Source organism: Bos indicus x Bos taurus, chromosome 27 (genome assembly GCF_003369695.1).
Source record: "Bos indicus x Bos taurus breed Angus x Brahman F1 hybrid chromosome 27, Bos_hybrid_MaternalHap_v2.0, whole genome shotgun sequence".
In the NCBI taxonomy this organism is placed as follows: Eukaryota; Metazoa; Chordata; class Mammalia; order Artiodactyla; family Bovidae; genus Bos; species Bos indicus x Bos taurus.
In genome coordinates this window covers 2,204,507-2,218,008 of record NC_040102.1, presented here as the reverse complement: position 1 = coordinate 2,218,008, position 13,502 = coordinate 2,204,507, and the positions used below count along the sequence as shown (strand labels likewise).

The 13,502-nt window shown below is 42.6% G+C and overlaps 1 protein-coding gene across 3 annotated transcripts in view; it reads left to right on the top strand.

Annotated features, from left to right (window-relative positions):
- CSMD1 (CUB and Sushi multiple domains 1) overlaps positions 1-12,995 on the top strand; it is a 2,076,272-nt gene extending 2,063,277 nt beyond the window's left edge. For 2 of the 3 annotated variants that reach the window (XM_027530260.1, XM_027530259.1), the window contains 3 exons: positions 106-193; positions 9,578-9,710; positions 9,812-12,995. In XM_027530260.1, coding sequence (XP_027386061.1) covers positions 106-193; positions 9,578-9,710; positions 9,812-9,971 — 381 coding nt within the window. In that variant the 3' untranslated portion in view covers positions 9,972-12,995. The remainder of the gene's footprint in view (positions 1-105; positions 194-9,577; positions 9,711-9,811) is intronic. The other variant, XR_003509135.1, reaches the window with a different exon arrangement.
- The last annotated feature ends 507 nt before the right edge of the window (positions 12,996-13,502 follow it).

Below are 13,502 nucleotides of genomic sequence, written 5' to 3'. Positions count from 1 at the left end.
ATAACTAACCATTAATGTTTAAATAGGAGAAATAATATTTATATTATTATAAAAGAAGAGGTTATGGTTAATTTTTGTTGTTTTCTTCCTTTTCACGTGTATCAGGTATCATCCGGACTTGAAAGAGGAGGGTTTACTTTTCAAGGTGACATACACGGAAAAGACTTTGGGAAATTCAAGCTGGAAAGGCAAGGTATGCTGCACTTACATGATTTTTCAAATCAAATATCAGGGTGGTCTGCAGGTGACTGAGCTGAATGCAATAGAAAATGTGACTGGAAAGAAACAGAAACAAAAATAACAGGAGAGACACATATTTTACAACTGGATGAAAAAATCTTTCTCCTCAGCAAGCAAAACAGGAAATATCAGCTGACATAAATATGCCAGACACAGAATATCTTTAATATACAAAGAAATACTTTGAAATATGGGAAGAAAGCAAAATGGAAATTCAAAGAATAAACACACTATATTACCCTAAGAATATCATTAAGAAAGAGTAATTTAAAATGGCCAATAAACTATGAAAAGATATTAACTTGAAAAATATGTATTATGGTAACAAAGATAGATCATGTTCAGCTATGAGAATGTCAGATTCGGTGTGGACTAGAAAAAGGCACTTGGGTGTTCATTTTTGGTGAGTGTGTGAGTAGATGTCTATAATTTGACAATAATCTTTTATAAAAAATTCTATCTCTAAGATTTTTAATCAAACAAGTGTGACCATGATTTTTTGCATATTCAGGTATGTGTACAGCAGGACTATTCTTAATAGTTGAAATTAGAAATAACCTGCATATCTCACACATATATCATAAATGAATTGCTTCTTACATCAATCTTATGCAATGTGTTATATTAAATGTAAGACAGTTTAATTCAATATATGTCATTAGAGAACAAAGATTACATATTGATGTGGAATGGTGTTTGTGACTTATATATATGAGAAAGAAGTTTGCTCTAGATAGAAGGGACAAATCTGCTTGCCTGCCTTCTTTATGTCTTTCTCAAGTACTTGATGTATATCTTAGTAATTAGACAAGAAAAATGTATGAAAAAAACTACTAGATGTGCAGCTTACCTCATCCACTTGCTAGTTCTGTGATCCAGGAGGAATTACAACACTCTGGAGCCTATTTCGTCATCTGAAATCTCAGTAGAGAGTCAGTTCCCGGTTGCTGGGAAGATTGAGTCAACATGAGGGTTTGCTTTGTGCTAAAGCTCTTCTCACACACGTCCTTACTCATGTTGCTGCTAACAAAGATGAGAAGAGGCAATTTTTATAATGAGATGAGTGCCATGTTACTATCAGCTACTTTCTACTTTACTTACAGAATGCTCCTAACGTATTAATTGTACATAGAGGAGTTCCACTGTGTAGGATTTGATGCCAAGCAGTCTTTCAGAGGAACATGAGTGTAGTATTCGGTGATGGTTGTCACTGATGTGCTCATTTCATAAAGCCTTTATCAGCATCCTGAGGGATTCTAAAGGAAATATATATCAAACTGTATAATATCATGCTTGGAAAAAAAAAAAAAAAACTTGACCAAAAGGGATCATACAATTAATTATACAATTAATAATACAATACTCTAAACCCACCTTTCCAAATTAAGAACTTTTACATAGAAGAGCTTTAAATTACAATGTCAGCCATGGCTGAGATGGAGCTTTCAATGGGGTCACATTATTTTGAGATAATGAAAATAGGCCAGCACTAATGATGGTGAAGTTTTCTCTTGCTCTGAGCCAAACCCTGTGGTTATCTGCCCTCCTTTCTCCGAGGCACATGCTCTAGTAATTCCGTCTAAGGACACCCCAGCGAGCCGTGCACAATACTCCGTGGATGGCAGAGTTTACTGATCTAGTCAGCCTGACCAGAATCATCACTTTGCTGTTGAGAATTTTTTTGCACTGCCCCATTTCTTTTTAATCTAACAAAAGAACAGCTTGCTTTAACAAGTGATCTTCTCATGTGATGATGAGCTTATTGTCAGGAAAAACAATTTGGCTCACAAAATAATGTGAATCACAAGCAAGTCTCCCATTCAACTAATGAGGAAAAGTCTATGTGTAAGTAATGTTTCAACAACAGCCATTCATTTCAGAGTTATGGCTACACTCTATTTTTATGGATAAAAATAAGCAACCTCTTAATTGTCTCCAGTCAGTAGATAAATTTAAAAAAAAAAAGTGATTATCTTTAAATGGATACTGCTGCTGCATCACTTCAGTCGTGTCTGACTCTGTGGAACCCCGTAGACAGCAGCCCACCAGGCTTCCCCGTCCCTGTGATTCTCCAGGCAAGAACACTGGAGTGGGTTGCCATTTCCTTCTCCATTGCATGAAAGTGAAAAGTGAAAGTGAAGTCGCTCAGTCGTGTCCGACTCTAATGACCCCATGGACTGCAGCGTACCAGGCTCCTCCATCCATGGGATTTTCTAGGCAAAATTACTGGAGTGGGGTGCCATTGCCTTCTCCGAAATGGATACTAAAGCAAGTTAGTTTGAAAGGCATCTCTAATGCAAAAATTGTGTAAGAAACAAAAATAAATTGGTTTCCCCATTAAAATCGAAGCCCCAAGGACCTCCCTAGTGGTCTAGTGGCTAAGACTCCATTCTCCAATGGGGGCCCAGGTTTGATCCCTGGTCAGGGAACTAGATACTGCATGCCGCAACTAAGATGTGGAACGGTCAACCAAATGAAAATAAATATTAAGAAAATCTAGCCCCCCTATTACACCCCCCCAATCAGAATGGGAGAAAGTACAAGCCATGTATCTACTCAGACACATGTATCCAGAATATATAAACCCTATTGCTAAATAGTACACATTTCAGTTCAGTTTGGTTGCTTAGTCATGTCTGACTCTTTGTGACCCCATGGACTGCAGCATGCCAGGCTTCCCTGTCCATCACCAGCTCCCAGAGTTTACTCAAACTCATGTCCATCAAGTCAGTGATGCCATCCAACTATCTCATCCCCTTCTCCTCCAGCCCTCAATCTTTCCCAGCATCAGGGTCTTTTCTAATGAGTTAGTTTTTCACATCAGGTGGCCAAAGTATTGGAGTTTCAGTTTCAGCATCAGTCCTTCCAATGAATATTCAGGACTGATTTCCTTTAGGATGGACTGGTTGGATCCCCTTGCAGTCCAAGGGACTCTCAAGAGTCTTCTCCAACACCACAGTTCAAAAGCATCAATTCTTCAATGCTCAGCTTTCTTTGTGATCCACCGCTCACATCCATACATGACTACTGGAAAAACCATAGCTTTGACTAGACGGACCTTTGTTGGTGAAGTAATGTCTCTGCTTTATAATATGCTGTCTTGGTTGGTCATAGCTTTTCTTCCAAGGAGCAAACGTCTTTGAATTTCATAGCTGCAGTCACCATCTGCAGAGATTTTGGAGCCCCCCCAAAATAAAGTCTCTCACTGTTTCCATTGTTTTCCCATCTACTTGCCATGATGGGACCAGATGCCATGATCTTAGTTTTCTGAATGTTGGGTTTTAAGCCAACTTTTTCACACTCCTCTTTTACTTTCATCAAGAGGCTCTTTGGTTCTTCGCTTTCTGCCATTAGGGTGGTGTCATCTGCATATCTGAGGTTACTGATGTTTCTCCCAGCAATCTTGATTCCAGCTTGTACTTCATCCAGCCTGGCATTTCGCATGATGTACTCTGCATATAAGTTAAATAAGCAGGGTGACAAAATATAGCCTTGACTTACTCCTTTTCCTATTTGGAACCAGTCTGTTGTTCCATGTCCAGTTCTAACTGTTGCTTCTTGACCTGCATACAGATTTCTCAGGAGACAGGTCAGGTGGTCTGGTATTCATTTTCCACAGTTTGTTGTGATCCACATAGTCACAGGCTTTGGTGTAGTCAATAAAGCAGAAGTAGATGTTTTTCTGGAACTCTCTTGCTTTTTTGATGATCCAATGGATGTTGGCCATTTCATCTCTGGTTCCTCTGCCTTTTCTAAATCCAGCTTCAACATCTGGAAGTTCACGGTTCACATACTATTGAAGCCTGACTTGCAGAATTTTGAGCATTACTTTGCTAGCACGTGAGATGAATGCAGTTGTGCAGTAGTTTGAGCATTCTTTGGCATTACCTTTTGGATTGGAATGAAAACTGACCTTTTCCAGTCCTGTGGCCATTGCTGAGTTTTCCAAATTTGCTGGCATATCGAGTGCAGCACTTGCACAGCATCATCTTTTAGGATTTGAAATAGCTCAACTGGAATTCCGTCACCTCCACTAGCTTTGTTCATAGTGATATCCCCTAAGGCTGACTTGACTTCTCATTCTAGGATGTCTGGCTCCAGTTGAGTGATCATATCATCGTGGTTATCTGGGTCATAGAGATCTTTGTTTGTATAGTTCTTCTGTGTATTCTTGCCACCTCTTCTTAATATCTTCTGCTTCTGTTAGGTCTATACCATTTCTGTCCTTTATTGAGCCCATCTTTGCATGAAGTATTCCCTTGGTATCTCTAATTTTCTTGAAGAGATCTCAAGCCTTTCCCATTCTATTGTTTTCCTCTATTTCTTTGCATTGTTCACTTAGGAAGGCTTTCTCATCTCTCCACGCTATTCTTTGGAACTCTTCAAATAGATACATCTTTCCTTTTCTCCTTTGCCTTTAGCTTCTCTTCTTTTCTCAGCTATTCATAAGGTCTCCTCAAGCACACGTTTAGCAGGCAAACAACCTAATTAGAACACTGGCAACCAATTTGAATACACATTTCTCCAAAGAGATAAAAATGACCAACAAGTAAATGAAAAGATGCTCAACATCATTAATCATTAGGGAAACACAAATCAAAACCACCTCACACCCACTTGGGTGGCTGAGATCATAATGACAAGAAATAAGTGGAAGCAAAGATGTGCAGCAATTAGGAGGCTCATACCATGCTGATGCAAAAGTGATGATGGTGTGGTTGCTGTGGAAAACTGCCTGGCAGTCATTCATCAGGTAGTTGAAACATGAGGCTTCCACAAGGTTCAGCATTTCCACTCCAACACATATGACAAGAGAACTAGGAAACACATGTTCACACATAAATCTACACATGAATGTTTATACCAGCATTATTCCCAATTGTCCAAATGTGGAAACAACCCAAGTGTCCATCAGCAGTGAACAGATCAACAGCATGTGGCGCATGCATACTGTCGATATTATCTTGAAAACGTCATGCTAAATACGAGAAGCCACTCACCAAAAAACACATACTGAGTTCTTGTATTTATATGCTGTATCCAGAGCAGCCAAATCTATACAGACTGAGAGTAGAGCAGTGGTTGCCTAAAGCTGGAGTACAGAGGATTGACTGCTGAGGGCCTCTGTTCAATTTTAGGGGCGACAGCAATGTTCTCACATAGGTTGTGGTGATCACTGCAGCATCAAACCCCCACATTTTTAATAGTAAAAAAGAAAACTCTTGAATTAAAAGGGTGAATTCTTGCACCCTAGCATTAAAAGGGTGAATTCTACAGTATGTGCATTTCTTTCAGTAGTGCTCCAGTCTATAACGTGAAAAGACACTCACCTTCATTCTTAAGAAGCACAACTGAGAAAACAGCTGCACACTGCATCTGATTTCCTAGGGCAGCAGCAGTGGTAATCATGTGCAGAAGTGGGGCAGCGAGAGGCAAGGATGGAGGCAGGGGGCGTGGGCGGGCGGAGATTGGACACAGTGTCCAGGTCTCTCCTGAGATGGATTGGGAGGAAATCGGGATGCCACTTTGGAGAGAGATTAGGTAAGACTGAGAACTGTGGTGTTGGAGAAGACTCTTGAGAGTCCCTTGGACTGCAAGGAGATCCAACCAGTCCATCCTAAAGGAGATCAGTCCTGGGTATTCATTGGAAGAACTGATGCTGAAGTTGAAGCTCCAATACTTTGGCCACATCATGCGAAGAGTTGACTCATTGGAAAAGACCCTGATGCTGAGAGGGATTGGGGGCAGGAGGAGAAGGGGACAACAGAGGATGAGATGGCTGGATGGCATCACCAACTCGATAGACATGAGTTTGGGTAAACTCCAGGAGTTGGTGATGGACAGGGAGGCCTGGTGTGCTGCTATTCATAGGGTCGCAAAGAGTTGGACACGACTGAGCAACTGAACTGAACTGAGCAATGCTACAAGGTACACGTTCTGTTGGGCAGTGCTTTACTTCTTAGAATCTATCCTGTATATTCAGCCTCCTGCTGATGCATTGCTGCAGAAAGGGGATTTCATGGTGGCATCACAGAGAAAGGCTAGAAATGAACCAAATGTTCTTCAGCAGCAAACTGGCTAAATAAATTCTGGTTTAGCCAATTAATAGAATACTGCACACCTAAAAACAATTACATGCACATGCGCAGATGGAAGAACTTCACAAATACATAATTATAATAATAATTGTCACTCAGTCGTGTCTGACTCTTTGTGACCCCACGGTCTGTAGCCTACCAGGCTTCTCAGTCCATGGGATTTTCCAGGCAAGAGTACTGGAGTGGGTTGCCATTTCCTTCTCCAGGGGATCTTCCCGACCCAGGGATCGAACCTGGGTCTCCCGCATTGTAGGCAGACGTTTTACCCACTGAGTCACCAGGGAAGCCCTCACAAATATATGGTTAAGTTTAAAAAGGCAAATTTAAAAAAAAGTAAATAGTATACCCATATTTTAGGAAAGTAAGAACAGAGAATAGTCATGTATATTAATAATACACGAGGGACTTTCCTGGTGGCCCAGCAGCCTAGACACCGCACACCCCATGCTGGGGGCCCTGGTTCCATTCCTCATCAGGGAACTAGATCCTGCATGCCGCAACTAAGACCCAGTGCAGCCAAATAAATAAATACAAATACATATATACACACACACACTATACTAGGACATTATGTGAAGGACGCTAAAGCACAAACAAAAGCAAAACTGAAGACCTTGTTAATCATAAAGAGGAAAACTAGTGCAAAAGCCAAGGCGTGACCCTTTATGTCCATCATCTTCATATTTATTTTTATATCTGCTTATGCTACTTTAATTAATATCATGTGCATGTATTACCCTTTAAATTATTAAAACATGGGTAAATAACTGAAATTAACTAGGAGATCCAGACAGCATAATAATTTCAGAGTCAAGTCAGGAGTTTAATTCAAAAAGACCTTTCATGTTGCCCTGTGTCATGATGTGAGGTCTCCTGTGGCAGGTCCATTATCCAGGATTTTATTAATTGGAAGTCTGAGATCTATTATGGCCAAAAATATATAGTCTTGCTTGCAGATAACAGAAAATGGCTTTGGTTCATTTAAGCAGACTACAAATTTATCAGGATGAGCAGAGATGCACAGAATTATAAACACCTGGAGAATGAGCCATGGTAACTTAAAGGAAACCAGCAGATACTGAACCACTACAAACACAGCACCATTTTTTCATTTCTCAAATATGTACTGAGCAACTGTTATGTTCCAGGTTCTACTGTAGGAACTGGAGATTTAAGAGGAAAGCTGGCCAGACAACTACCCGGGCATCATGCAACCAATTTTCTAGTAAATGTGGGTCCTGGGGAAACTGTGCGGCTAAGGTTCTAAGTAGCTGAGATGTCCTGACATTTCACTCTCACAATAAATCACTGAAGCTAGGCCCTTTGAGCGGCACTGGGTTCTCCTGGCTGGAAAGTGCCACCCCTGGTGGCTGGGGTTACTGCTGCACCCGGCCCCCAGGCTTGACAGGCCTGCCCTGCTGCACCACCACCCCCAGGAAGCTCTTGATGCTGTCCCCATGGCTCTAGCCCCACCACAGCCCTGAGTCTCTGCATCACTTATGCTAACGCTGTGCCCAGGGAGGGGGCACCCCACTGGCTCTGCTCACAAGCCCATCTCCTGGGTGCTGAGATTTAGAACAAGTATCTAACATCTCCCGTGCATGACAGCTGGTGTATGCACCTGAAAATGAAAAATTAAATCTGAATCACACATGCTGATACAGGAGGATCGCCAAAAGGTATGGTTGATTTACAAGGTGCCAACATCCAGGATAAAACATGTTTACATAAGAACTGGAGGTGGTAGTGAGTAGCATAATCCTGCATCTACTGAAGGTATGTGTGAATGTTCGGTCACTCAGTCCTGTCCAACTCTTTGCAACCCCATGGACTGTAGCCCACCAGGCTCCTCTGTCCATGGGATTCTCCAGGCAAGAATACCAGAGTGGGTTGTCATGCCTGCTTCCAGGGGATCTTCCCGACCCAGGGATTGAACCTGCATCTCCTACATTGGCAGGAGGATTTTTTACCACCAGTGTCACCTTGGGAAGCCCATCTACTGAAGGAGATGACAATATCATTTTTAAGATTTTATGAAAATTTCTTTAAAAGGCTATTTAATTATTTTAAATATTTGATTACTTCTTTGTATTTGTGTTTTGTTAAAAAAAAAATGGAACAGGAAACATCTCATAAATTCTGGAACTATACTTTGAAACGAGGTCAGCTTCATTTTACAGTTCTGCTATATTCAGATGACCCCAGTCATAATTAACTACACACATGCATTGAGTGGTTCCATGCATTTAAGCCAAATACATTTCAAAATTGTGTTTTATAAGTAAATTCTTTAAGAATAAACTTATTTGGCAATAATCCCTTGATAAATGTTCTCTGATCTGAAATTTTAGTGTTTGCTTCTTCCTCAGTGCTGTGCAGAACTCTCCACTGTGGAGATACACAAATTAATGATCATATCGCCTGCCTGGTGTCTGAGATGTTTATACTTGCCTTCCCTTCTAATGGACAGAACTTATTTTATAGAAACTTGCTTTATAACATTGACGTGCATTCTTTGATGATTTCTAAACTCATAATGAATTTTGGAATCTATGCCACTAAAGGTAGATTGCACCAAGATATTCACATGTCTCCATGGTGGCTCAGATGGTAAAGAATCCACCTGCAGTGTGAGAGACCTGGGTTCAATCCCTGATTTGGGAAGCTTCCCTGGAGAAGGGAATGGCTGCCCACTCCAGTATTCTGGTCTATAGAATTCCATGGATAGAGGAGCCTGGTGGGCTACAGTCCATGGGGTCACACAGAGTCAGACATGAATGTGATTCCACTTCTATAGACACCTGGACTTCTTGTGTAATTTCAGTGATTTGTCCTGGGGCTGGAGCAAACAGCACATGCTACCCACATCTATAGACAGATACAGCCCTGTATATGCTTCAGTTAGACTTTACACAAATGTGAGTATCTACAGCCATAAGCAAAAGTCAATATAACTATAAGCAAAAGTCAATATAACCACAGCCCCCTTTGCTGTTCTCACACTGGAAACACGACACTGTCACAGGGCTGAAGGTAAATGAGGAACCACCAGTTTTTTGTGTCTTACTCCTTAAGATGGATGTTAAAATCTTTCAAAGAAGTGTCAGCTGCTACCCAATGGAATGGGAACACTTTCTGCTTCTTGTCGAGTCTACCTGTATTTATAAACCGATTGTCGCTCTGTCTCTGGGTGAGCAGGAGGACACTGACGGCAGGTTAAAGCTCCCTTTCTTTTCCAGACCCCGTGAGCTCCGACCAGGACTCCTCGAGTCACTACCAAGGCACCAGCAGCGGCTCTGTGGCGGCTGCCATTCTAGTTCCGTTCTTCGCTCTCATCTTATCAGGGTTTGCATTTTACCTCTACAAACACAGGTACCGTAGCCCCGCCGTCGGTTTACAGACGCTGCGTCTCTCCCCAGGGCCTGGCCCTGCGGTCCTGACGGCCTGTCCCCCTTCTTGTCTCCCGCCCCTAGGACGAGACCCAAGGTCCAGTACAATGGCTACGCGGGCCACGAGAACAGCAACGGGCAGGCCTCCTTTGAGAACCCCATGTACGACACGAACTTAAAGCCCACTGAGGCCAAGGCCGTGCGGTTTGACACGACTCTGAACACGGTGTGCACCGTGGTGTAGCCCGCGGGCGGCCGCCTCATAGCCATACCTCCGACGACGGACAGCAGGGATCACAGGTGCCACAAACCCTCCCCTCCGGCCCCTCCCGGCACGCGGGGGCGCGGGCCACAGACAGACCCTCATCCCGGAGCGGCCCGCCGCCGCCAGCTGCGGCCCAGGCGCGCGGAGGAGGGCGCGGCCCGGGATGCGCGGCCTTGCCCGGCAGCCCTGCCCGCCTGGTGTGGCCCCGCTGCCTCTCAGTGCAGCCTCCGCCGGACGGCCTCTGGGCCACACATGGTAGCACCGCAGTATGGGTTCATTGTTTTGTTTTTTTTTTTAATCCCCATGAATATTCTGGAAAAAGAAGAAAAAAAAAAAGCCCTCCTGAAGAAGACACCTTTCCGGCAGCCGCACACACCTGCAGACGCTTTGCGCCGTCCTCCCCGAGACCGGCAAGCTTCGAGGGCCCCGCAGCTCACCTCGGGGCCGCCCCAGGGCCATCTGCAAACTTCCCAGTCAGCTGTTCTCTCGCAGAATTTTTGATGCACAATTTTTTGCACTAGTGTGTTATGAATGACTAAGATTCTGATAAAAAAAAAATAAACTATTTACACGGGGTTTCTACACACTATCCATTGTATATAAGCATCCTGCCATACTGTCAAGCTAAGCATTCCAGCTGCAGTTTAGTTAGCGTGTGAGAAAAAAGAAAAAAAATCCCCAGATATGGCACAGGTTTTAAAAGGAAAAATAATATGAAGAGACTTATTTTATTACTGCTTTCTTTTAGCTTCACAGCTGTGTTGAATTCATTGCGAAAGAACAGAGGCCTTTTATTTCCCCTCATCCTTTCTTTGGTCTTGTCCCCATCCCATGATCGTCAATATTCCACTACTTCATAGCAGGAGGTCTGCAGCACTTTCTATGTGCCATGTACAGATGTGAATAGTAATTTATTTTAGGTCACTCATGACCTGCCTGTGGGTTTGGGCTCACCACACAGTCTTCCTGTCCATCCTCTGCTGTGATTTCTCTCTTTCGCTGCCATCCCTCTCATTTTCTGTTAAAAGACTGTGTATTCCTGGGATGCAGTGGAAAAGTTTCGGGATGATCAAAATAGTAAGCGTTCCTTTAGAGGCAAGGAAAAGTCACACCCACTCTTCTTTCCTGATGACACAGTTTAGATATTACTATTATAGATTTCTTCTGTTTCATGCTGTATAATCCCAGATGGAAAGAAAACTTTGGTGATTTTTCTGAGCTCAAAATTCTTCACAGGTAAATTAGGAATCACAGTATAAATAAAGTAGGTGTGATTACCAAGGCGGTAAAAGCCCAGACAGGAAGCAGAAGATGCAGCCGTGAGGATGTTTACATAATAAACTCGGAGATCATGTTTATTTTTACTTACAGCTGTTTGATTAAAAAAAAAAAAAACAATTTTTTTTAAAGCCAAGGCGTATGTTATTACCTGAGTTTTAAGTACGCATTCCACTTACTGAGAAGGTCCCCTTTGTCCATCCTTGGCAGCATCGGTAGAGACTTGGTTCTTGAGGACATGTTCATACGTACCTTTAAGACTGATGCGTTTGTTGCATGCTTCGATGCAGGGCTTGAAAAGTGAGAAAGGAAAAACACAAATGTCAGGATAATAGCTCATTCTTTCAAAAGTTTCAATTTGAACATTTCAGTCGCTCTTACCCATGGGGCACTCACTGTTGTGCTGCCTGTTTGAAGGGCACAGCTGTTGGGAAGTGTGGCCAAGCTCCATGGCCCCGGCCTCTCCCAGCCTCTCCCACCCTCAGCGTGAAGCTCCAGGGTTCGCCCTGGCCAGACTGGCAGTGGGACCGAGAGGGCTTTGTAGCCTGGAGTCCTTATGGCTTCTTCTCCTTAGGCCAGATGAGGTCAGTTAGAGGCAGGCTCCTCGCACACCCAGGGAGCTGAGGTAAAGAAAAGACAGGAGGAAGCTGTCGCGTCTTTGTGTGCAGGGGAGAACAGGGTTACTATACATATGAGGTGTATATATATACATACATATAGATAAATATAATAGCGTGTACATATGCGGTTTGAGTCATTCAAACTAGGTGCAAAATGCTGACTTCAGAGTCTGAATCAGTGTCTCTCTCCACATCCCTGACCTGCTTGCTGGTCAATGACGTTACAAAACCCTGACACGACAGGACATACTTACATACAAGAAACCACATATCAGATCAGACGTGATTCTCCTTTGTGTGCAAAGTCAGAGTGTCCTCGGTTGCCAGTTTGGAGCATGTTATTAAAAAAAAAAAAAGTATCCCATGAAATTCTTGTGCGAGAATTCTGCCCAGTTTCTTCCCAGGGTGTGCAGTGTTGATCAGATTCCCGAGAGGTGCTGGAGGTTCGGTCCAGGCCGTCAGCAAGTGCGTCCTCCTGCCCGGCTGCAGGATTGTTTCCGGGAGCAGCCAGAGCCCATGGAGGGCGGGAGCCCCGGACAGGTTCTGTGCTTCAAAGCTGTTCAAACTGCTGCTTGTCCCACACATCTTGCCTTTCTTCAGGCTAGCTGCAATAATTTTTTTCTTCTGTAAAATATTTTGTAAACAACCACAAAAAAAAAACAAAAAGCTATTATAAAAAAGGGGAAAGAACGCTGGCATTATGATCAGGAAACCATCGCCATCAGCCACCCGTCTCGCCACCTCGCCACATGCTGCTGACATGAAGTAGGTGCAAATGACCTTTTTGTACAGAGATATATTTTTTATGAAGAATTTGTAAAATTATTAAATATGCTGTAATTTTTTGATTAATGTAGGTAAATTGTTAAAAAAATAAATGTTTTTACAATACAAAACTGTAATTTTCCCAATAATGTACAATGTACCATCTCTAGCTGACGTTCAGTTCCAATCCTATTACACATGTATTAATATTAAAGTGACCTGTTAAAATGAACAGTTATCTTTTTTTGTCAAAAAAAATTATACAGAGAGTGTAATATAGCCTGTGCAATGCCACCTATCTTTAAAGCAAATCAGAGTTCTAATTAAATATTTAATTTTAGATTTCTATTTTTTGGTGTGAATTAATTTTATCTTTAATAGATGCCTGCGAGTCATTGGAAGGGGAGGGAAAGAACAAATTAGTGATGGGTGTTCACTGCGTTTAGAACAAGAGTCAATACTTTCCCAAGACAGCATCCCTGTTGCGGTTAACAAAGAGCACATTTATGAAAAGCACTGATACAGAGAAACAGAGGCTGACAGACTTCTTGATGGTTTTTGACTTAAAATCACTGAGAGCTTTCAGTTCCCTCCAAACCAAAATCAAGCCTATACTTTTATGATTAAAAAAAAAAGCGTGAGTTATTTCTGTAAGCCTTCACAACACTGAAAACGCCATATAAGAAAACGTAGATTTCACGGAACATTCCAAGGGTCGTGCATGAAGAAGGCTCAGAGAACACCCCCTCAGGAGCCTGTGACAACAGAGCCAGCTCCCTGCTCACTTCTGGGCTGGGGGACACAAAGCTTTCCGAGTCCTTGGTGTCAGGTGGGGTGTTGTGCAGTT